At 41.3% G+C, this 25,963-nt stretch overlaps 1 protein-coding gene across 2 annotated transcripts; it reads right to left on the bottom strand.

Moving 5' to 3' along the window:
- Nucleotides 1-490: 490 nt before the first annotated feature.
- LOC110300390 (carboxylesterase 1C) lies at nt 491-24,975 on the bottom strand. Of its 2 annotated transcripts, XM_021170555.3 has the most exons (13): nt 24,797-24,904; nt 24,287-24,491; nt 20,727-20,871; nt 17,864-17,997; nt 16,511-16,664; nt 13,735-13,839; nt 11,853-11,963; nt 8,622-8,762; nt 7,722-7,802; nt 6,752-6,899; nt 4,354-4,485; nt 1,104-1,176; nt 491-824 (listed from the first exon to the last, which is right to left on the bottom strand). In XM_021170555.3, exons 1-13 carry the CDS (start codon nt 24,849-24,851, stop codon nt 641-643), a joined length of 1,668 nt encoding a protein of 555 aa, XP_021026214.1. In that variant the 5' UTR covers nt 24,852-24,904; the 3' UTR covers nt 491-640. The 2 variants fall into 2 exon arrangements, with proteins under 2 accessions (XP_021026214.1, XP_021026215.1); XM_021170556.1 differs by lacking the exon at nt 24,287-24,491 and having other exon boundaries at nt 24,797-24,975.
- Nucleotides 24,976-25,963: the final 988 nt, after the last annotated feature.

The raw sequence follows: 25,963 nt of genomic DNA, 5'->3' as shown, positions 1-25,963 counted from the left end.
GCAAGGACAAAATTGGAGCATATGTGCTATATGATGCCACAGTTCCAGGAGACTAAGTTTCCATGAACGTTTTGCCTTGGGATTGTGTCCAGGCTTTTGGCCTGTCATGAGTGACACTACTGGAGTGGATGTAGCAGACAATCTTTGTCCAGCTTTCTTATCTGCTGTCATTCTTACTCATGAACACCTGGATAACGTCAGTGGAGAAGTCAATGATGAGTTCAAAGTCCCCTTTGGGTTTGTAATTCTCAGAAGATTTAGGCTTCACACACTTGTCCACAGTGGAGATTAGCATGGCAGTGTGAAAATATTGTCTATGTGGAGATGAATCATAAGGTAATAATCCTATCCTATCTTTCCTCATATTCCAGTAACCTTTTCCCATATCTTCACCTGAAAAGGTGTCTTTCTATGTCAGTAGCTCTCTTCATCCTCCCACCCCAACACCCATGAGGATGGATTTATTTTCAGCTCAAGACACAATCCCGGATTTGATTTCTAAAAGGAAATTTATTTTCAAATTGTGATACTGTACTATTGTGCAGTTTCTTCTGTAAGATCCATCTTCGGTGAATAGTCATCCTTTGTGGAATAGTCACATCTTTGCTCCTCTGGTCCTGAGACTGGCAGAGCCTCAGATTCATTTGTGTTCTGTGTGTTCAGTATGGTCTGTCTCAGGTGGATTCTTAGCCAGGAGCTCAGTCCAGAAAGCCACTTCCTCTGCTTTCAGTCTCTGGGCTTGCTGGGTAGTGGCTCCAATCTGTAGATACCCTTCCTGCTCATCATATTCTGGCCAGTGAGGCAGCCCCTCCCCATTAGGGTTCCTGGAAACAGAATCAAATAGAATTCCTCAAGACTGCTCTGTGGCCCTCTGAGGTCTGAATGGATCCCTGGCTTATCTCAGTAGTGAGGCTGACAACCTCCACAGAGAGCTAACATCTTTTGCAACAGCCCATATGACTCTAGAAAACTCTCTCTATAGAGCAATAAGGATACACATAATGGTCAGGGCTTCTATCACTCAGATTTCAGAAGTCATCTTTCTTAAAAGATATGTCCAGCCACACCCTTTCCACCCCTTTCATCTTTGCCACAAGCCTCACCCATTTCGAGCAAAGTTGGCCCAGAATTTCATCACCATCTTGCTGAGGTTGGTCTCCTCTTCTGAGGCACCCTCTGTGGGGAAGGGAAAAAATGTTTTGCTATGGGAAGTGTGAACCAGATGTAGTTACTTCTGGGAGGTTGTAAGAAAGGCAGAAAGAGATGCTCACTCCTTAATCATGCAATCAAACACTCCAGTATGAGAAGAGCCTGACTAGTCACTCTGCACATTCGGGGGTCAAGGGGAGAGACAGATCAGTGACCCAGATGTAGGAATGTGTGCATGCATCATGAATCTGCTCCTTTGTTGTCCAAGTTCATCTGCCTTCCCCTTCTTCCTCAGGGTGAAAATGTCACATTCCAGCATGATCTTTGTTTTGGAGCTTCTGGGTCTTTTCTGAGTTACTTACACATGGTATTGTTATCAATATCAGAACTACAAAGGACTAAGGAGTAGTCAAGCTAGGAAATGCCCATAAGGAGCCATGTGCTGGGGTCATGAGCCTATGCAAATGCTGAGAGTTAAGACACTAAATACATCTGTGAGAGGATTTCCTTAAATAGCACAATATTGGGCTTGAGAGATGGCTTAGAGGGTCAAGGCACTTGCCACACTTGCACCATGAGCATCTGAACTGTACTACTGGGACTCATGGTAGAAGATAAGGAAGTATTAAGTAGTTCTCTAATCTCCACAACATTGGTGTGCACACAGCTACACACACAAAATACAGGAATTCACATATAATATACGCACATACACACACCAATACACATCATATGATACACAAATACATACACACATATACTCACACATCTACATACACACATATACACATTTACACACACACACACACACAGAGAAACACACACACATACACATAACCATAAAAATTAATATTGTTTTATTAAGTATATCAGATATCTCCTGAGAAGATATCGGTCAATTTCCCTAGGATATGGAAATAGAATAGACAGTAAAGGAAAGGTGAGGGTGAAGAGGATGGTGGGAATAGGAGGATCAAGTGAAGAGAGGGAGGTAAGAGGAGGCTAAGAAAGGGAATGTGGGGAGAGACATTAAGGGTGACTTGAGGTATAATATGGAAACCTAATATAGTAAAAGCTCCCTAAAATGTATCCATATAGGAATCCAATCTAAATAAAATTGATGGCAAGTAAGGGACAAACTGCGCATCTCTTGTCATTAAAAGAAGCTTTCAATAGTGGGACTGGTTACATCTAATTGAGATGTTTGCCTAAGGGGTTTCGTGGGAAACACAAAACAACCCAGGCTCTTGTCAAGACTAAAGGTTGTGCTCCACAGGCCAACAGGAGGCACCATTGCTGAAGACAGTACCTATACAACTCATTAACTGTGGAGATGTCAAGGTGGTGCCTACAGAGACCCTTCACCACTACACTCTAGTGTCTTTGGGACAAGAAGGTATTCTGCACACTCTCCAAAGAACAACACAAACACCAAGGCAGCTACAAAACCTTTGATTTACAATGGTGTCCTGTCTGCTAGATGGCACAAAGCTTGTGGGAGAAACCAACCAACATCTGATTTGACTTAAGTTCCACTCCATAAGATGAAGGAAACCAGACATGACACTGCTTGAATAATGAAGAACTGGAGGCTAGATAGCCCAGGGACCCGAATAAAGACAAATACTACTGTGTTTACTATACTCATAGGTCAGTTTCTTGCACAGTCACCATCAAAGAAACTTCCTCCTGCAGAAGATTGGAATAAACACAGAGACTCACATCCAGACTTTAGGCAGAGAATGTTCTGGAATAATCAGCCCTAAATAGGTTGTCTCCATCAAATCCCTCTGTGTGCCTCCTTCTTAGAATGGGGAACAAAGTACCCATGGAAGGAGTTACAGAGACAAAGTTCGGAGCTGAGACAGAAGGAAGGACCATCCAGAGACTTCCTCACCCGGGGATCCATCCCATATACAACCACCAAACCCAGACACTATTGCATATGTCAGAAAGATTTTGCTGACAGGACCCTGACCTAGCTCTCTCTTGTGAGGCTATGATAGTGCCTAGCAAATACAGAAGTGGATGCTCATAGTCATCTATTGGATGAAGGAGCTAGAGTAAGTACCCAAAGAGCTAAAGGGGTCTGCAATCATATAGGAGGAACAATAATATTAACTAACCAGTACTCCCCAGAGCTGTGTCTCTAGTTGCATATGTAGCCAAGGATGGCCTGGTTAGCCATCAATGGGAGGAGAGGCCCTTGTTCTTGCAAAGATCATATGCCGCAGTACAAGGGAACGTCAGGGCCAGGAAGCAGGAGTGAGTGGGCTGGGGCCTGGGTGTGGGGAGGGTATAGGGGACTTTGGGGATAGCATTTGAAATGTAAATGAAAAAAATTATCTAAGTAAAAAAAGAAAAGAAAATGGTTGGCTGAATGCTCATCAGGAGATGGCCAAGAGGAAACAAACTCAATGACAGCTCTGGAGGGTCCTTATCTTCTAATGACAGTTTAGGGCTCTTCCTTTATTTAAAAAAATATATTATTTTTAAGTTAATTTAATTGCATTGATAGGAATCTTTTATTTTTTTCTTTTACTCCACAGGTCCTTTGCACATATATTATGGTTTTTCTTTAAATGTTTTAATGGGATTCCTGAGTGTGCAAATGAGCAGGTCGCTGTTTCTTGTTCCTTCTCTTGGGCTTTTTTTCTTTTGCTTGCTTTTTCCTTTTCCAATGGTTTTTTTTTTTTTTATTATATTTACTTTTTTATTATTCCTTTGAAGCCAGTTTGTTTTCTAATGAGAGAAAGAAAGTGGGTGAAGCCACATGGCAGAAGAGGTGGGGAGGAACTGGGAGGGTTAAGAGAGGGGAAACTGAAATCAGGATATAGTATAGGAGGAAAAAGTCTAAGTTCAATAAAAAGGTAAATATTCATTGTACGTAAGGAAAATTATGTGGGAAATTAAATTGTGGTAATCTAGACCTATAGTGTTGCCCTGTGGGTGCTTCACCACCTCTCTTATTGATGTCCCAGGTCATGACTCTGAGAATGACTGCGACTAGGGACATGTGCACTATCTTTATGTGTGATAGAACAGGAGGAAGTTTGAGGACTGCCTAATGAAGCTCAGTTCTGCTATAGAATGCCAGGAAATAAGCATTAGGAGAAAAGGAGAAACTTACTGAAGACCCCTAAACAAAGTCTGGAGAACCAACTCCTCCTGACTCCCAGAGCGCGCCCTGGCAAGAGCCACTACCTTTTAAAAGTGGAGCCCCAAATACAGAGAAGATTTCATCGCCGTGGTCTCCCTCGACCGTCTGGGGTCTCTTGTCAGACACGAAGCTTGGGCGATACTGAAATTCATACATGTAGGTGGACACCCCAGCATCTGAGGAGACATGGATTTGTGGACAGTTCATGTTAGTAGACACACACCTCAGTGGCATTCATGTCTCCATCCTTGAAGAAGATAGTTGGTTACTAGTGTAGGACAGAGGCATCTTTTTGAAAGCCTGATGATCTGGTTGGGTTGCACAGCTGGTTGAGGTCAAGCTGGGATCTGAGGCAGGTGTTTATGGGATGCCACATGAGTGGATGCAATGCAGGCAGTGAGCGCTTGGATGTGTTCAGTGATGATCCCTAAGAGAAAAGTTTGTGGAGCGCATTGTCCCTGCTGACGACTTATGAGCATTTGCTGGGCTCCTTTAACCTGAAAGATCAATGCACTGATGAATAACATGGAGGTCAGTGAAGATAACTTGTAAAGCCATGTTCAGGATACAATGGGACTGTAATCTTAATGTGTTGGGGATTTTATTCTTACATAGTCCATGGGTTCTGAACAAAATTACTGCTAACAATGAACAATAAAATAGTCATTCAAAATTATTTATGTTCTGATGCAAAAAAAGTGGGGCTGTAGAGATGGCTCAGTGGTTAAGAGAACTCAATAGTCTTCAGAGAACCTGAGTTCAGCTGTTCAGTTCTCAGCACCCACACAGCAACATACAACAATCTCTTAACTCAAGTTCCAGTGTCGACGGCCTCTTCTGAGTTTTTTGGGCATCAGGCACAACAAACATACATATGCAAATATGCCCATACACATAAACATAAAAATAAAAAATTCCTTTTAAATGAAGAAAACTACATAGAATTTTTCAGTCATCATATGAAATCAAATTATATTGTTATTAACTTAAAGTAGTTTCTTTGGGTATAGGTCCTCAGGCTAGCCACAGTGTGACCTTTTTAGCAAAGCATACAATAAAAATAAAGAATCCAAAGCATGTAAGTCATTCAAGACACCAAGTCATCTGGAAGTGACCAAGAGGGTGAGGTAGAAAGAGCATATTTACAAAACCAGCAGAAACAGCTGCCATGACTGGTGTTAGTAAGTCCTTGCTATCATAAATACCTTCCAGTGCAAATTCTACAATAAAAGGGCATGTAGTAAATGTGTCGCTTTTTTAAAGACCGGAGTTTATACAGTCTTAAAATAAACTTTTCCAACTTTTTAAGATATGCATGGATTGCACTTGAGGGGAAATTAGATCTTATGCACAAAGAGGAACCGAAGGAGAAAAGAAATGAGTATAACTACATCAAAAGCTGAGTTTAAATAGAAAAATGTTAAAAGGAAAAAAAAAGCCACTATATACTGGTGAGAAGTCAGTGCACCAATGTATTATAACAATGTTAAATACAGATCTAATCTAATGCAAAGTACATAAACATATAAAACAAATATTAAAGTACCTGGAGGGGGAGAGAATATAATATCAAAGCAGTAGTGGACTGACTTACTCCACGTTCAACAATGATTGTGTCACTTAGACAGAAAATTTAGATTCAGGGGGCAGGATGGAACTGTAAAGAAGGTCCACAGCTTAATTCCAGCAGGGTGTACATTCTTTCTGAGCACTCACAGATCATTCACTGGAATAGATCATGCATAGGCACAAGATATTCATGCCTAAGTTAGGAAGAGCTATGTGTAGCCTCATCTCGGTCTGCACAGGCCTAAGAACTTGACAGACAACCCTGTGGAGAGCCAATCCCAGTTCTCACCTACTCTAACCAGTGCACACCAAGGTGCATAAAGGCATGCCAAGGAAATTGAATGTCTCTACACTTCCTCTCCCTATAATTCTTCCTACTCTCTCTGGACTTTGCCAACTGGAAAAAGGTCTTGGGAATCCTAGTTCTATTCCTGACCCTGGATTTTTATTCTTTTTGTTGATTGTTTTGTTTGTTTGTTTGTGTTTTTGTTGTTTGTTGTTTTGTTTTTGTTTTGTTGTTGTTGTTTTTTGTTTTTGCCAGAAAGCATTTCATTTAACACAGACTGGTCATGAACTCCCTGTATAGCCAAAGAACATCTAGTCTTCTACCTCCTATGAGCTGGAATTACAAACAAGTACCACTAGGACTGACTTCTAAAGTTACTTGGGATTGAACGCAGGGTATCCTACATTCCAGGCAGGCACTCTATTAACTGAGTTACATCCCTAACCTCACATAATCTATACGTATATCTACATATATAAACACACACACACACTTGTATATGCCTGTGCTGAGAAGTGGGCAAATCAGAGACAGGCTATTGGCTCCATTTCCTCCCATTTAACACATAAGACTCACGTAAGACTCACCTCTGAGGCTACGGGACAAGAGCACAGCTGGGATACCAAAAAGTATATCTCCAAACATGTCCAGGATAAGCTCTCTCTTTTTGTCAGGGTCATCTATTCCTCTTAAATACTTCTCAATGACTGCTGGAATCACACTTTCAGAGATGTTCTAAAATGAATCAGAAAATGACCACTCTTGTCTAGCTGCAGACAGTTAAGATGACTTCATGACTAATGGACAACCTGGGCTTTATACCAAATCAGCCTGCTATACAGGGAAGATTTTCTAGATCCACCTGCTGTATGTCATTACATTTGGACGTCAGGTGTCTGAAAATTATGTTCTCTCGTTGTCTGTGGTGGGAAAGACCCCTTTGCCTGGTACCACCTGACAGATTGAATACTGTCATCTCTAGAGGAAGTAAATATCTAGTATTTTCCCTTGTTCTATAGGGAAAGGTGCCTTTTGTAGCCTAGCAAATGAAATAGGCTATATCTAGAGAATGGAATAAAAAAAGACATGACTCATGAGATTTGCTAGTCAGTAAGTATTTTGTTTTATGTACAGAGTCCAGAATATCTGTTCAGTGATCTACTGATAACAGAAGCTCATGCATCAGAAAAGCGGGGAACCTACAATTTGTAACTGTCATAGTTCTCGCTTATCTGATATGCCTCTTGATTACTTGGTCTTAGACCTCCAATGTATAAACCTGATGGTCCTTTTTGGTCATGGAGTCAATCTTTTCTAGGTATAAAGCTCTCCAAATAAATCTTTTCCCTAGCAATTTGCCCTGGACCCTTGAGGAGTTTTGATTGGTGAACAACAAATGTGAGTTTGTTATACTGGGATGCAAAGAAGATGGAGTGGAAAAGTGGGAGAGGCACCCCAGTCACCACCATTGTTTGCAGCCATTGAATTTGTCTGTGATCAAAGCAAGTCACTGACTTTTGTTTCCCAACCAATTCCCATATCTCCCTAGACTCTTACAAGTTCAGACTGAAACCTCCTCAAGAGGAGACTGGCTGTTTCCTCATTCATTTTGGCTTCAGAGAGTAGATTTCCAAACATCTGTTAAAGACACACATAGTAAGACATTGATGAATCCCAGTAAATTAAGAAGAACCAAACAGAAAAAAACAAGACAACCAAATGAAGTAAAGGTGCTTAGGGGGTGGTGCTAACAGATATGGGAGTTTATGATTCTCAAAAAAATCAGCAAGCAAAACTAATGGATTTATATTAATAAAGCTAAGCCATACAGAGAAGACAGTAAAGTAACTGTATTTCATACACTAGGAGGATCAACATTCCTCAAGGCAGCAGAACATTCAGGCCAGTGTCATATGGAAGCCAAATGCTCAGGGACAGAGTACACAGGCCACACACCCTCAGACTCAGGTGACAGGGGAAAGAGGTCCTCGCATTGTGTTTCTCTGTCTATGTTTCTGTGATGCCCCATGAGGTCCTTTTGCACGAGAGCTGCAGAACACTGGGCATGTGCTGAGCCTGCTCATGTTTGCCTTCAGAGATCTGCTCTGGTTTCAGTGTGTCTTTTAGCATTGGAAACCACACCACAGGCCAAAACCAGGGCCCTAAAATGTCTGCTATAGAGAGTTCAACATGGCTGAGTTTGGTGGTGGGCAGTCAATGCCCTGAGCCCCTCTTGAGTAGTTACTTTAGGAAGTTTCTAATTATTAATTCCTTTTCTGGCCCAGATATAAATTAACACTGAAGGGGCTTCATCAAGAACTCTCAAAACAAATTTACTTTGTAAAGATATAAGCCTCTTTAAATGGTAGTCATCTGGGTACATAGCCCTTGATCAGTGCAGGGAGCATGATGGCTGAGCCTCTGTGGAGTGTATCTAAGAGGTCTGTATATTCTCACCATTGGAATGATCCAGCCAAACTCTTGCTTGTTGAAGCCCACTATGTAGGGGACAGTGTTGAAACTCTTCTCAGCCAGGATCTCTTCTGGTGCCGTTGGCAGCACCACTCCGTCAATCACGGTGGACAGGGAGTTGTTGTACTGGGTAAAACAGGAATGCAGTACTTATGAATACTATAGTTTACCTTTGAGCCACGTCTCCTCTTTGCTGGTCTGACAACTTGCCAACCATAAACACTCCTGTGGCTATAGACACAGAAACCCAATGTTCTAAAGACAGTGTCTGAGCTTAGGAGACTTCAAGGTCAGAACTGTGAGGCAGGGACCAGCACAGCAATGTTGGTAGGGAATTGGGGAGAGGAGAATTCTCACTTAGTAGTAAGGGCTGATTGCCTCTGTTTATCCATATGTGAATCTGCGTGCTCTGAGATATGTTGTTGGCTTTGAGAAGTATTGAGCTTATCACTTGAGGAGCCTAAACTGCAACCTTGTTTCTATTCATGGAAAGAAAATACCACACCAAGAACCAGATTCTGCCCAACAGAGAGATAGAAAATATACCACCTGGGCACAATTACTGCCACCTTGTAAAAGCTGCTTAGTGAAGACAAACTGTTCTAAATATGCTGAGAGGAACTGCATTCTGAAGGAAGATGACACACTGGACACACAAAGCTGGTCTTTTTGATATCTGGTGTGGTATCTTTGCAAGAATACCATAAACAACTGAAGAGAGTGGGCAGGTCTAAGCATCAGGAAGGAATTTATTGAAGTGAGCACAAAGCCAGGAAAGTCAGGACTTATCCCAGGAAAATCACAGTGCCCTGGATTTGGAGGACTTCTCTGGTAGAGTGTTAGAGAGGGGGCTACAGAGTGGAATTATTTTCTATGTGTAATATATGACACATTTTTTTTTTACCCTTGACTAAAATTCCGTTGTGTATGCATGACACATTTTCATTACCCATTCTTGTAATACAAGTTCTTTTCTCTTATGATTAGTGAGGTAGCAAACATAAAAGGGGAAGGCAGAAAACAACAAAAATAATTGTTTGAAATGTGTCATAATAAGACCTAATACTTTGATATATATTCCTGGTTAGCTTTAACATCCTAAGGTCACTGAGAAGGGAATCACAATTAGGGATTGTCAGGATCATATTGGTTTGTGACCATGTCTGTGGAGGAATGTTTTGTTTGCCCACTGTGGGCAGCACCATTCCCTGGAAACCATGTCCTAATATATATAACTAGCTAAGTATGTGTTTTCCCATGAGGCAGCCATTACCCTTCCTCCATAGATTCTGCTGTACTTGTTTCCTTAGCTGAACAAGCCTGCTTGAGATTCTGCTTCATGCCTTCCCTCAATGATGAACCATAGTCTAGAGATGTGACACACATAAACCCTTTACTTCACTAAACTGCTTCAGATCTCAGGGTTTTAATCACAGCGACAGAAAGGAAAGTAGAGCAGAAATATATGTGACACCTTCCTGTCAGTCATGTCTGTTTGGGGGAGGGTACTATCTCAATGCAGGGAAGGGGCTTAATCCTGTAAGCAAAGCCAGGCTTTTAAGAAGAAAAATGGCATGGTCTATCTTTTATTCTTAAGAAGTAAAGAGAGTGAGAAGGGAAAGCAGAGGCAGATCTGCAGAAGGCACACAGTAAGGGCCTGCATGTGTTAGCACCTGGGAGGTGAAGGAAGACCCTGGCAACAGCAACCATGAGATCCACAGAAGGGCTACTACTATTCAGAAATACTGATAGCTGTATGTTGTGGCTACAGGCTTTGCCCTTTTGAGTCAGGGAAGCCAAAGGCATCTTTCGTACTTTTGTTTATCTCATGCCCCACAACCTGCTTAACAATAAGTCCAGTCTGAAATTCCTTCAAAAGTTCCTGCCCTCCAGCCACATGCCATCACCCGACTCCTCAGCCCCTGGTATGATATAGAAGCCTTGAAGTGCAAAGACCTGCACCCCTCCTGCAGAACAAAGTCTTTCCTTCAATCTCCTTGCACATTCCCAGGCCCCTGTTTACATAGTGCATTTCTACTTTGCACTTAGTGTTACGTTTTATACCTGCAATATAGCCATTTGGGAGCCTGAGGTAGGCAGATCACAAATTTCTAGAATACAGAGTAAGACCCAATCTCAAAATAGCAAATAAACACTAGATGTTAAAAAGAAAAAAGATCAGCGTTCAGAGCTCACTGATCATGCCTCATGTTGATTCATAGTTCAACCTTCTTAGCTGAAGCAGCCCCTCTCACCTTGGTGACTTTCTTAAGCCTGTTCCTTCCTCATTGCCTTTGAATTAGAAGGGAGGAAAGCAAAGAGACAAATGTAATTGTAATATCAAAAAGTAAAAATATAAAAATAATACAATTGGTGTGTTGTATGTATATATTGACAAACAGACTTTTTTCATAGGAGAATAATTGTCCGTTGTTTGGATGGTTGAAGGAATGAAAGATATGTGTTTATCAGATCATTCATGACTGAGGGACATACTGAAAATGTAAAAAAAAAATTATGGATATATTTCTATGAATTGATGAAAATGTATGAATGAATGGGATGGTTGGTAGCGTGAATGAATGAATGAATCAGCATATGATAGATGAAAAGGTAGGGAAATAGATGGCTATCCTAGGAACATAAATGAGGAAATATCTCATAAATCCTAGAGAAGTTGTCTACTACTGTGTTATAATGTAATTTTTATATCAACCAATAGATAACATGACAGAAAAATTCCTTATTAAATATCCCTGAAATTCAGGATAGTAGTTTTTGGTTTTAGGACTATGGGATGTCTTATTCACTAAAATGTTACAAGAATGTTCAAAAAGGAGCAGGGCGGTGGTGGCACACGCCTTTAATCCCAGCACTTGGGAGGCAGAGGCAGGCAGATTTCTGAGTTCGAGTTCAGCCTGGTCTACAAAGTGAGTTCCAGGACAGCCAGGGCTACACAGAGAAACCCTGTCTCGAAAAAAAAAATTCAAAAAGCAAGCAATTCTTCATCATGAAATATATAATTGGACTAATTTATGACATTTAAAGTATTTCATAATAGGAAATGAAATTCCCAGTTGCAGTCAGGAAGTTGACACTCTTTCCAAGAGTTGAAAAATTGTCCCTTTAGAGTCATTCCATGGCAACAACAACAACAAAAGACATAAAGTTATGGGCCAAGGACATAGAATAGTGGCAACTAGAAGGAATACATACCTGTACCAATTTCACTGAAATCTCCAAGAGCTCACTCTCTGTCTTCTGGCGCAAGCACTGAACCATGGCAGCTGATGAGGTGTCATTACACTGGGAAAGAGTAGCTATTATCTGAAAAAGATCACAGGCAAAGTCAGAGATCAAGAGTAATGACTATATTCTCTGTCGATGTCAACAGTAGACAGTTGATGTAGATGGCCTTCTCCTCCTCTTCATCCTCATCCTCCTGCTCTCCCTCTTCCACTCTCCCTAACTCTCCCTTCATTCCCTCTTGCTTTTTTTCATTCATTATTATTTATTATGAGGATGATGATGAATTTTTGTGATAGGATTTTACTAAGAACCTTGGCTAGCCCAGGACTTACAACGTAGATCAGCATACTCTCAAATTTTCACCATTTTTCTTTCTGCCTTTGCTTCCCCACGTATTTCAATTATAGTCATGCATCACCAGGTTTTGCGCTCACATCTTATTTTATAAGGTCATAAAGGGTGTGTAAGGTGTCTAAATGGGCACTTCTCAACTTAGTGCTTTTGAACCCTTTGGACCAATTCGTTAAAATGAAAATGCATCCTGCATATCAGATATTTACATTTCAATTCACAACATTAGCAAGATTACAGTTATGAAGTGGCAACAAACACAATTTTATGGTTGAGGGTCAACACTACATGATGAACTGTACTAAAGAGTTTCAAATGCTATTATGCTATTATGGAGAGCTTATAGTCTTAAATGATGCTTTCCAAAATTTGCATGTGGTAGATCCTTAATAAACTCCCTCTAAGATTAAAGTTCTTACTGTTCACAGAAGTAACCATGACAAAGTTAATATTTGAAACTCCTATAGATTTGGAGTAATTATGCTTAACGAACAATGATTTGTTTTAATTATCACTGTTGTTATTAGAAGAGTTGTGGGGAGAAGCACAAGGTGTGAATAAGAGTGTGGGCGTTGCCATTCCCTAGGCCTGTGTTGGTGCCTATGTTGGAGCTCATTGCTCCTAAAAGACATTGTACTCCAGTTTCCTCACCCGTGAAACAGAAGCAGCAGTGCCCACCTCAAACAATCTGATGGAGAACTGGCTTTATGCAGGTAGAGCCTGGCACAGTAACGTACATTGTGAGAGCTGTTGTGTTACTAATTGCACTATTATCAAATATTTGAAGTGTTATGTGTTAAAAATGAAAACAGACTTCACTATATAAAGGCTTGCCTCTTCACTTATGTGTATTAAAGAAATGTTTCTATGTTCTTATGTTCTATGTAGTAGTTCTATGGGAACTACTGCTCTAAATTAGCAGATGTAGATACTATATCCCACAAAATATTACCTCTGTTACTAATTGGAATAATGACATGAGCAGGCCATGTCACATACCCATGTGTACATGGGCACTTGCACACACACACACACACACACACACACACACACACACACAGAGAGAGAGAGAGAGAGAGAGAGAGAGAGAGAGAGAGAGAGAGAGAGAGAGAGAGAGAGAGAGATCACTGAGTAAAATGCTCTCTAACTTGAATGCCTCTAATTAGGCCATTTGAAATGAAGGATGAGGTCTTTTTGGTTTCATATACTGCCTCTCCCACTCACTAACAACTTTGCTTCAAGTGAGCTACCAAAAAAATATGCCGTCTCATATTTCAGTTCCTGTGCAGAATCACGGTGTGTCTGAGTAAAATGATTTACATGAAGGAACACCAGAACTTGCAGAATGTGTCTTTGCTGTGAGCCAAAAGATAGTCCTTCTGCCTAGCTATTTTTAAGAATTAACTGAGTATTTCAGCTGCACCCCACAATCAGCAAAGCCAGGGAAGACCCATGGAAGCTCAGAAAGTGATGTAGGAATGCCCAGGTTGAGACCTACTTCATTCACAGCCTGTATATTCTTCTTGCCCAGGTTTGTATTCATGAGCACACCACTCTCAGAAATGGCTCTGTGGAAGAGGTCCTTGCCCAGAGGAGATAAGACCTGGCAGGGGAGAGAAGATTTTATACTCCTATTATGGGTTTTGTTAACATCAAATTGAAAAAAGAAAATCAGGAATCACCTAAGAGATAAACCTGTTAGCACAACTGTGGGGGAATTTCTGTATCAGATTAATTGAGGTTGGAAGATGTCTAATGGCAGCTACATTCTTGTAACCCTTGACTAGCAGCCTGTCCAGTATCTGGGCCTTCTTTACATGGGAATGCAGACTTACTGGATCATTAGCCCATGATAAAGGCAACTATGGAGAAAAATAAGCTACAGTTAAATCACAGGTGTTGGATCAAAGCTAAGGGGAATTGCACAAATCTGGGGTTTCCTAGTCTTCATTTCATACATCATTTTCATGGTGCAAGTTTCTGGAGATGAATCCTGTTTCACTTGAAAAATACCACACTTGTTTAATTTCCTGACCCATGTTAAGAGACATGTTTTTGAAGACCCGAGGCCATCAGTGGGTTGGGCACCAGCGTTTGCTTCTGTTCTGAGTCCCCTCTTTGGGTCCATGTGACCAATCACCTCAGCTCTGGGTATCATGACCCCCATGCTGTGGTAAACTGCATCCTTATAGTGTGAGTCAAAACAAACTCCTCCTTACGTTGTTTTGATGGCTATTTCTCCATAGTAAAAAGAAAAGTCAAAGTTATTATGAACCATGGCACAATTGCTGTTTAGGGCTCCCCGTATCTCCTGGCCATGTATTTGGTGACCCTGGGTGCTCCATGGATAAGACTGATTCTCACCCATCCAAGCCCAAATCCCAGACAGCTTATTAATCTGATGTTTCCCAAGAGCGTCTCAGCAGAATGTGGCAGAAATTCAGAGTTTTCACAGAGCGAAAACACACTACCAGCACCTATCAGAGCAAATCCAAACTATTGGAAAGACAATACCAATAAAAGGCTTTGTAACACCTACCTGTACAAATTGTCTGTCTCTCTACTGTTCAGATTTACCCTAACACTAAAGATCACAGAGACCTGTGAACATTTCTTAGAAAGCACATGCATTGTTCAAATAGTAAAAATTGGATTTAGTACAATTAGGTAATTAGGATTTACTTTTACAATGCTCAACATTACTCAATAATAGAAAGGTAGCAATGCAGAAGAGGGCTTACTGGTAAGGACACCATTTATATGTTATTATATGACAAGAAGCTTTTTTTGACAAGGGAGCTTAGAAGTCAGCATCACTGCTTAGGTAGAGAAAAAGAAAAAGAAAAAGAAAAGAGGATATGGATGCAGGATAAATGATGCATGATATATATAGAGAAAGATATGATGTCTCATATAATTATGTTTAAATACATGAATGTATATGGAATTTTTGAAAAGACTGAAAAAATAAATGTAACATCTAAGTGACATGTGTATGTTTTTATTTAAGACTTTATTCTTCATTGGGGGATTTATAGAGTTTTTTTTTTCTTAAGAAATTTCCTCTGGACTGGAGAGATGGCTCAGTGGCTAAGAGCACTGACTGATCTTCATGAGTTCAATTGGCAGCAACCATATGATAGCTCATTACTGTCTGTAATGGGATCTTCTTCTGGGGTGTCAGGAGATAGCTACAGTGCACTTATATACATAAAGTAAATCTTGTTAAAAAAGAATTATCCTCTGTTTCCAGGTGGTTGTTATCTGTGGATGTGGCTCCTGGAACCCTAACTCAGGTTTTCTGGAAGAACAGCAGGCAGTCGGTCACTGAGCCATCTCTACAGCCTTCCCACGCCTCTTCTTATGTTCTTCCAAATATTGACCATGTTCTCTATTTACTAAATCTTACGTCAATATTGCACAAAATAGTTAATCATTTATTTCAATGTTATGTGCAAATGGTCATGCGTTAAAATATTGAAACTTAAATATAATTACCGATTAATACTCTAAATTTTTTCCTCTGAAAATTTAAGTAGGAAGCCAGTGTGTGTTATGTCCATGGTTGAATGCCTGCTCAACTTTGAGAAAGGTAAGTTTTCTTACAGCTCCCAGACCACCTTACAGCTTCCCTCACTGTTAATAAGGCTCAATTCCACACATCAATAAGACATTTCGTGTGCCCAGCCTATGTCTGTGACCCATATCTTCTTCCCTGCCCTTCCCTACTGGATCTTTCATATCTACTACCCCCATTTCCTCTTATCCCTAAGACAACCTGATGCTGCCTTCTTAACCTCAGGGGAAGCCCCAGTCTGATTTTGTGTCTTGAATTTCCTTAATGTAAAGATGCGGCTTTGACCCAAACAAAGAAACTTGGTCCAACTTATTGCTCCTCTACTTCAATTTGTAATGGGTTCCCATCACTGCATCCCAGAACTTGTTGAGTGAGACCTAATACTGAAATGATTAGGAAGGAGAATGAGATCAACCAAGTGAGAAGATAAGCTGGAGATGTTCATGCATCCAAGACAGGAAAAAAAAAGGAACTACAAGTAAGCTTATATAAGCAAAAGAGAGCTAATTATACACATGAAGCTCTCCATCATCTGATGCTATGCAGCAAACAGAGTCAACCTGAATGCAAGTGTTGAATGCAAAGATGTTGTACTGGACTAGATGCTTTCTAACAGGTTCCCTCTCATGTACCCAGCCTGTAGCCCCCTGTAGCTATGTCAATCCCCAGCAACAGGTCTGGTGACAAGAATACTTACAAGGACAGAGACACTGATACCTCCTGATGACTCTCCAAAGATGGTCACGGAATCCGGGTTCCCTCCAAAGTTTGCAATGTTATCTTGGACCCAGCGTAGTGCAGCCAGTTGATCCAGGTGAGCCCAGTTTCCTCGGCTGTGTTCATCACCTGTGCTGCAAGGTGACAGGGTGGAATGGGGACAGAGATGTCATGGCAGGTCTCTCAAGGGCTAGATAGCCTGGAATGGTTCAGTGAGCTTTTCAGAATCAGATTGACACCACTGACAGGCTGCTAAGGGGAATTTACTTGCCTATAATCCTGAATGTGTTGATTTTTGTGGGGCTCTACACTCATATTCTAGCACCTATGTGCTGCACTGAGGATCCATAGTACATCCAACATTGCTCAAATAGATAGAGAACAAGACAAATAAATTCTCTGACTATGCTCAGCTCACAGTGGAGAGCAGAATCAAGTAGACTAGAAGAGTAAGTCAGCTAGCAGAAAAATACAATGTGGTCAGTGTGGGGCTGTAGGGTGGGTTTCAAGGGGGAAGTCACTATAGGAAGCAGCAACATCAGGAAAGAGAAATAAATGAATGAGTTTCATCAGTAACAAAAAAGGGGATTTTATTTAGAAGCATCAGGCACAGAATCCCAGAGCCAGGGGAATTGATGTGTGAATCTAAGACAGATGAGTTCAGATAGAACAGAGACTTCACAGGATCTCAATATCATTGGAAGTGGGGACCATTGGGCAGAGACATGACATGACCCAGTCATTGTCTCGCAGATCACTCATCCCACTGGGTGGAGCAGCTATGGCATTCAAAGTGCAGGCTTATAACAACAGGTGACTGTAGAAACTATAAATGTCAGAGGTATAGGACTTTGAGTGTGGTAATAAGGAAGGGTAACATTGGTTGCACAGTCCAGAGCTGGGCTCTGGGCTCTACTGTGGAAGTCAGTACTGAGCACTGGAAGGGCATGGGGAGATGAGGCTAGGTGCAAGGTTAATGTGCCATTGCATCACTCTCAAGAGGATCTCTGTAGTGCTTATAGGATCTTGCTCAGATCTTCAGGAGTGTTTTGTTGTAAAAGTATCAAGACTGCATCCCATTACTCACTTCCTGCCTCTCTCTTTATCTTTTCTACATGTAAAAAAAAATCTAATTTCTGTTCTTTTACTATATTACTTCCCAGACAAGGGTTCTCACTCCATAGGTCTTTTACACAAACATGAGTCTTCCAAATCTTTCAATAATTCTGTGTTATTATATCTATCCAAATTTGGGTGTTTGTTTCATTAATTGAACAAAATGAACCAAAGCAAAGCTTAATTAATATGCAGTGAAGAAAATGTAGAATCTTACCTAAATAATCCCCAAATACCCAGGCGGTATTGAATGGTTACTACCACCACGTTCTCATGGGCAGCGAGAGCTAGTCCATTATAGGGTGATGCCCCGCCTATCACCAATCCACCTCCATGGATCCACACCATCACCTGGACAATAATAAAGCCACGTGGGCAGTAGATTGAAGATTTGGGGCCACCACTGTGTTCATATGAATTGATTGTATCTAGGCTGTGACTCGAGGTCATTGCCCAAACCACACCAGTTCCCAGGAAGGTTGCAAACTGCTGACTCTTCTTGTTTTCAACTTTCCAAGATAAGGTCCAATATGCCATTTCACTCAATAACCCCACCCATTCTTCTCATCTCTCACATCCACCTAAGACACAGAATTGAGATTATCATGGGATCTGTAATGGTCAAGGGTGGTGTCATCACCCTGCAATCACATCACTTCACAACAGGAACTTCAGGCAACTGAACATGAACAAGACACAGACTTTGTAGTTCAGCTTAGTCTCATCTCATTTAACTTCTCAGTGATGAATTAAACTTCTCTATGATAAGTGATTATCTGGGGGCGACACTCACTGCCCTGATGGCATCCCTTCATAGTCTGCCTCTCCTCAAGCCTGAGTCTTCCCAGTTCACATTCACTTTGTTCAAGATGTTTTAGTCATTTGGCTAGCATCATGTCAGATTCTACAGTGAGCCAGGCTCTTTGATGAAACTTGAGTGGAAGAGGGATGTAATATCTATAATCCATGTTCTTTAATTTAAAAAACAAGAAGATAAAGAAAGAAATGAAGGTGTGTAAAATAATATTGTGATAATACAATTAATTTGAGAGAATATTATGGGGGTATAATGAACCAAGATTTGATCTATGCACTATAAATAATAAACTCTCCATATGGGAAGGAATAATACTTTCCTGTGTAACACATAAGAAATGGAGGAGAATCTTCCTGCTGAAAAACTACAGCCAGTAAGAGAATTATTCAGGGTTTGATCCTGATGCTAGTTCCTGTCAGCAACATGATGAGCTGACCAACAACTCCAGTCCATAACCAGAGTGCAGGGACATGGCTCTTGAGCCATGAGGCAGACCCTAATGTGTCAGCATGGCTGTTGGCTCTCAGGCAGACCTGTGATCCAGCTTGATCCTCACTGAGCTTTTATATGGCAATTCCCATGTGAGGAAACAGGCTGAGAGGTTAAGAAAGGGCTCTGCTCTCATCTTTGTGAAGGTAGATCCAGGTTTAATACTCATAATCTGTGTCTCTAGTGCATGTGTCTGAAGCTAGAGGGTCTCCTGTTACCATGATCTCAAGATCCCAATTTTCTCCCTCTGTATCTCTGTAGCTTGCAAAAGATGAACTGTGGATACCTAAGAGTGAAGGCTGAGTCTGAGGCTTGTGGGTAATGATGTGTTGAAGAGATTATGATGTATCCTCATAGACCAGTCGGAACAATCCATGAAAGCATGGCTATGTGGGAACAGATTAAATGTTTCATTTCTCTGACCCCAAATTTGAAGCTTTCATACCTGAACCTTTGGTCAAGGTATGGGTTCAAGCTTCCAAAGGTATTGTTGCCTGGCCTGCTAAGGTTCTACCATCTTCCTATTCCAACAATAGCTGTTGGCTTCCTGATAAAGGGTCTCAAGGGCTCCAATGTTGAAAGAAGTTGATAACAATTGTGGAGAATCAGGGACAGATGCAAGTTCTACTTGTGGACAAATCCATCTCAGATACAGAACAGCTATTCACAGTTTACAAATGAGGGACTGGATGCACGGAGAGGATTGACAGCTGTCCTAAGGAGGCATAGCCAGGAAGGTCCATGGTATATAGTACTTAACACTTCCAAGTCTATTATGAGCAGCATTCTGTGTCCCTTTCCAATGAGAAGGCCAGATAAGGATTCCCTCTGGGATGCTCACTTTTTATATGACTTAAAGAATGGGTGTCACTTAGGTTTTTGTTGTTTTTCTTGCTTATCTCTTTTTGAGTTTTGAACACCAAAATATTAGCATACATTTCCATAACTGTCTCCCATTCCTGGGTCTCAGAGCGAGGTCTTCTGGGAAGTTTGTTGGGTGCTGACATGTTACAAACCTAAGATTAACTTTTCTAGAGAACTCTCCCCAAATCCTGTTTTCTATACCTGGCAGCCTGCCCCTTCTCCTGAACCATGTTCCCATGTGAAATGCTGAATCATTTGGTCATCAGACTCTGCCAAAGGCACCCAGATATGGAAATGAGCCAGAGTGAAATCCTGGAGTGCTGCCTACAGGCAGGCAACATGCTTTTGAGATTGTTCCAGCATCCTCCATCCTCCCTTCCCTTCCTGGGAGAGTAAAATTGTTCATCTGTCAATAAAGCTGTCACAGGCAACCTGAGAATGAAGCCATCTCCCTGCTCCATTGGCCCTGTCTATGAGGATCCACATGAAAACCAGAAGACCTGAGTTTCTCCTTCCTCATGCTCTTTATTCTTCCCCACTAGAACTTCAGTTTCTCTATCTGTACCATGCTGGGTTGTTCACTTTCCCCCTAAGATTCCTCCTAGTTGTGACTTGATTGGAAATCATGACTTAATTGCCATGAGGATAGGATTCTCATAAGCAGGATTAGCCGTTCTTTTCCTTTCATCCTGTGAAGAATTGGGAAATTACATGTGAGTTGTATAGTACTCTCTACACAAGTCTAACATCACTGGAATAAAAACTCAGGTGAAAACCGGAAGGAAGCTGTGGTCCGAGAATCACTCCTGACCTATGTGTTCCTGACCCCTGCTTCCTTTATCACCTTCTAAACCCACTGAAGATCTAGATGCTCAAACTTAAAGTCTGGAGTTATGGTTCCCGCACTTACAGGCAATTGACTGCTTTTTGTCAAATCGGCAGGACTGTAAATATTCAGGTAGAGACAGTCTTCCGAAATCTTGAGAGGCAGGATCTTCTTTATGGTGCTGAACATATCTGAGATTAGCTTTGACCAAACTGCATCTTGGGAGCACCTGGGAGGGGAGAGAACATCTGAGAGTCCACCAGAGTGAGCACCTTACCTCGTGCAGCACTGAGATATTTGAGCCTATATTAGTAGTTATCATTACTTGGCTGGAGTCATTGCCATGGGTGAGGTGGGAAACATGGAAATCTTTAGGGTCTCTAAGTCCTGCAGAGGGAGAAGCAATTGGTAGCTCTTCCCTTTACGGAATTTTTGGGATGTTCTGGACCAAGGAGAAAGATGATTGTATGGTGACCTGCACTATGAGATGTCACTTTCCACAGTTCCTGGACTGGGCTTTGAATGGTGGTTTGTAGTTGACTATGCTCTTCTACCAGGTAAATGTGCTACATAGTTCTCAGAAACATTCATTAACCAAGACAGTCAGTTAAAATGGTAGGCAGCCTGTTGTAGGTTGATGCAGGGAAGAGCATCATTGTGGGAAAACCTCAGGAAAGGTAAAGACTAGCTTTGTCTCAGATATGATGTGCTGGGTAGCCTAGAATGAATTTCTCTCCTGCCCTGACCCCAAGTTTCCATGTTCAGGTGGAGTGAGAAAAGTCTCCAAAGGTCTTGTTGCATGACCTGCTAAGGTCCAACATCTTCCTGTTCTAATAGCCACTATTGACTCCTCGATACAGGCTCTTAATGGTACGATGTAGCTTGGGATTCAGAACAATTATTGAATTATCCCAGAGTATTAGGAACATATCCAAATTCTTCTTGTATATGAAGCCATTTAGGGGTCAGTCCAGCCTAAGGCATCTGTGATGGTTTGTATATCCTTGGACCAGGGAGTGGCACCATCTGAAGGTGTGGCCTTGTTGGAATAGGTGTGATCTGGTTGGAATGGGTGTGTCACTGTGGGTGTGGGTATAAGATCCTCACCCTAGTTGCCTGGAAGTCAGTCTTCCACTAGCAGCCTTTGGATGAAGATGTAGAACTCTCAGCCTTGCCTGCACCATGCCTGCCTGGATACTGCCATGCTCCCACCTTGATGATAATGGACTGAACCTTTGAACCTGTAAGCCAGCCCCAATTAAATGTTGTTTTTATAAGACTTGCCTTGGTCATGGTGTCTGTTCGCAGCAGTAAAACCCTGACTAAGACAGCATCTATTATTCTTTCTCTTTTACCATTGAGGAATTGTAGGCACAGAGAAGTTTGACAGATGGCTGGAGGACACAGAGCTAAGAAGATCATGTTAGGTAGTGCTTATACTTCAAGTAGATTAGAGCAACATCCCAGGGCACTTTGCAATGAGAAGGTCTGCTATCACCATCCTGGGTGTAGAAGTGATGCTGTGTAGGACCAGCATGGCACAAGCCACATCAAATGACAGAGAGACCTGAATGTCTGTCCCGGGTCATTTTTCCTATATCATTGAGAATAGTGCATGATATTCATAAAAATATAAATTTACATGTTACATGTGGATAGAAGAGTTCAGGTTCACTAATCCTTAGAAAAAATGTAGTATAGAAACAATGTTTCTGTTTATTATTGTTATGGTCTCATTTTGTTTACCCAGTGTACACAGGAAAAATTCATCAAGTAAGCCAAGGCATGGGTAAAAGCCAGGGACAGAAGTTTGTAAGTTTCCATGGGAGAATTGTGCAGAGTTTGGTTGTTTATGGAGACAAATGAACCCAAAGTTCGTGTTTTTCACTCAGCAATGTGACCTTTGAAAACTTATCCCAAACTGTTTATGGTTGTATGTAATGAATCTATCAGAATTTTGTTCATTACCAAAAAAACTAAACTATTTATATGTATATGTACATGTATGTATATATAATCATATTATATATTACATTTGTTATTATATACCATTAATATTATATTACACATTATAAGATAAAATATATTTTTCACACAACATATATGTGTAACATGTATATTATATATATGGTATGAAAGGATGCTGATGCATATGAATATGCCAGGATGCTACCCACACTCTCTATTTATGATCTCTGTTTAATGGAGGATTTACACAGACAAAGGCCTTGAAAGCATGACCTCAATTGTTAATAGCAGTTAACTCTGGGCTGTTGAATTGTACATGATTTTAACTCTCCTTCTCGTGTGTGTGTGTGTCTCTGTGTGTGTGTGTGTGTGTTTGTGTGTGCGGGTCTGTGTGCTTGTGTGTGTGTGTGTGTTAGAGTATTGTCTTACTTTGCAAGCAAAATGAAAACATAGCAAATATTATTTGTAGGTGAAAGGCATGGAATGGTAAGAAGACAGCCAGACACAGAATCCTGGAAACTCCCAGAGGAACCTTGAGGAGGACACAAATGCTGTCTGATCTGACATTTGTATGTGTTTGAGGTTCTCCTAGGTGGCCATGAGGCCATCTGGAATTCTTGAGCTTGTTCACTCAGTTTCCAGGGGTGATGTGACACACCCTTGGTAGTTGCTTGTTAGTAGGTAGCTAGGTAGATCTGGGTGTGAGAACTTTCAGTCATCTTTACTATTCTCTTCACACACCAGTCCACAGCCACCACACTCCTAAGCAACACTAAAGTTCAAATCAGAGTAATATAGCAGCTCACTTCTCATTGACCTTATCTGATCAATTGCTATTTTCCAAAGTATTTAGGATATTCTAGGATATTCTTGATGTTCTAGTTCACAGATTTCTCATTTTCTCTTTCCATCCAATAGGATAAAAGATTCACAAAGTACAGATTTGTTTCCTGTAATAGTTTATGAAAACCCATAATATTACTGATTCACCACAGGTACTTAGTAAGTTTGTCCTAAATAAAGGGTTTGGAAAACTACGAATGTACTCAGTAACTAGACCATATTTAATCATGCTCTCAGGGATGCCAGTAGTTACTATTAATATTACTAATCAGAGGATTGCCTCATCTCCATACTGGATCGCTGTTGCTAGGTATTGTAATGCTAAGTACTGGCTCTGGTTGCCTCAGGGAAGAGGAGATCCTCAGTTACAGCAAGTGATGCTGTGTAACCATCACAAGGGATCCTTGATTGGTCAATAGAGATGCCTACAGCCTATAGCTGGGAAGAAGAGAGGTAAACAGAATTTCAATTCCTGGGCTTGGGGTCTGAGATAGGACTATGAGATGGGGCAGAGAAAGTGAAGAGAGGACAGATGGCACTGGGGAGGTGAATCATAAAAACATGGCCACAAAGGCTGGCCAGTTAGTGTAAGAGCAGCCCAGATGAAACATGGTAAATTATCTTCAGGGTTATTAATAGAGAAATAGACAAAAAAGCTTAGACATTAAATATCTGCCCAACTCCAGTGCTTTAAAGTCTTACTATAAATATAAAGGTTGTATGTTTTTCATTTGGGAACTAAATGATCCAAGGCATGGCAGAAACCTCCAATTAACATTAAATATTTATCTCAACACATACTCACTAAAATAGTCCCCATCCCAGTGGCTTACATAGGAGGGTAGGAGGTGGCATTCTTTACGAAGCTCCAGGGCTCTGGAGGCTGTGGTGGAGCAAACCTCAGGGATCCAAGAGGGGGCTTGGCAAAGGGGACTCCCAGGAATACGGCCACAGGCTGTTCAAATCCTTCTAAGCTGACATACTTCCCCAGGACTTTGCCTTGTGTGGTGTCCACCACGGGTGGTGAGGGTGAGTGTCCTGATGGTCGAGAAAACGTGAGGACACATCAGAGGGGATAGATCAAACCTGGATTCATGGTTGGTTTAATCACTTTTAGGCTTGCATCATTGATAGTCATTTGAACTTTTAAGGCCTCTTTTCCTTCTGACATTAAATAGAGGGTCAACTAAAAAGTAATCTGTTTCGAGATATAAAAGTAGCCAGTCTAAGCCAGCACAAGGGTCATTGCACTGTTTGGTGCTTGCCCTGTATACATTTCACCCACTTCATCAAGGACAGGTTTCCAAATGTGCAACCCAATGTTTGTAATCCAGAAGTCTTACCCCAAATTGGGCAAACAGCAAGAGAAGCCCAGACCAGAACATGGAGCAGCCACATGTTGGAAGGAAGGAGAGGAGTTCTTGGAGACAGGGAGGTGTCTGCTGCTTAAATAGAAAGCCTTGTTCCTGCCTCTTTGCTGTGGACCCACCTCTAGACCAATTAGCATAATTACATAAATCTCCCCCTCCTCCAAAGAGCTCCCTGGGTGTTTGTTAGGACTTCCAAGCCATGCCCACTAAGAGTTTACTCTTCTTTATCTTTAAAGACACTGCCTACTCTCTGATACCAAATGGCCACAAACTCATCCAATCTCTTATGCAAATACTTCTATTTGAAATAAAAACTCAGTGCACTTTGAACTTCTCAAGGTAGGCACCAGCAAGCAAATGCATGGAGGTAGGCAGAAGCCTTGGGTTAGGATTCCCACCACAAGCTGGAGAATTAAGAGCACTTCACATCCCCAGTGTTTCTTGGCTGGGAACATTGCACACTTCCCAGCTGCCATGGGCTGCTATTTCCTAGAAAAGATGCTCTCAAGTTTGGAAGTTTTCTAATCCCACTCCTCAGCCAACATTTATTTCATATGCCAACTATTCTTGCCTGGTGGCCTGAAGTGCCAATGCACACCTTCTCTGTTAATGATCTCACTGCTTTTGGAGCAGGGATGTTTAAACACAATGTTTGTATTAGTTACTCCTGGTTGTTCTGATGAAACACATAGAGCAAAGGCAACATAAGGAAGAGACAGTATCCAGAGGTAGAGGAGTCTGCAATGGCAGAGCAGAAGCATGGTGACACGTAGCAAGTCAGATGGTTGGAACAGAAAGCTGAGAGCTCATAATATTTAAATGTAAGCTCAGAGCAGAGAGTGAACTAGAAACAAGGAAGCTTTAAATTCTCAAAGCCTACCTCCACTGACATACTTCCTCTAATAAGGCTACATCTCCTAAATATCTCCAAACACCAGCACTGACTGGTCAAGGAGTGTTTGAATGCCTGAGACTATAGGAACAGTTCTTACTCAAATACTCCATTGTTTTTATGTCAAATAAACTCAGTGAACCACAATATTTTGGCTAGTCATCCACACATGCCTCTTTCTATGAGATCTTTCTTTCTTGGAGGTTTTATTTTTATTTTATGTGTATGAGTATTTGTGTGCATATATG

The sequence above is a fragment of the Mus caroli genome, unplaced genomic scaffold (genome assembly GCF_978045245.1).
Source record: "Mus caroli unplaced genomic scaffold, Mus_caroli_1 scaffold_10, whole genome shotgun sequence".
Taxonomy (NCBI): domain Eukaryota; kingdom Metazoa; phylum Chordata; class Mammalia; order Rodentia; family Muridae; genus Mus; species Mus caroli.
The sequence above is the reverse complement of the archived record's forward strand: the minus strand, read 5'-3'. Positions and strand labels throughout refer to the sequence as shown.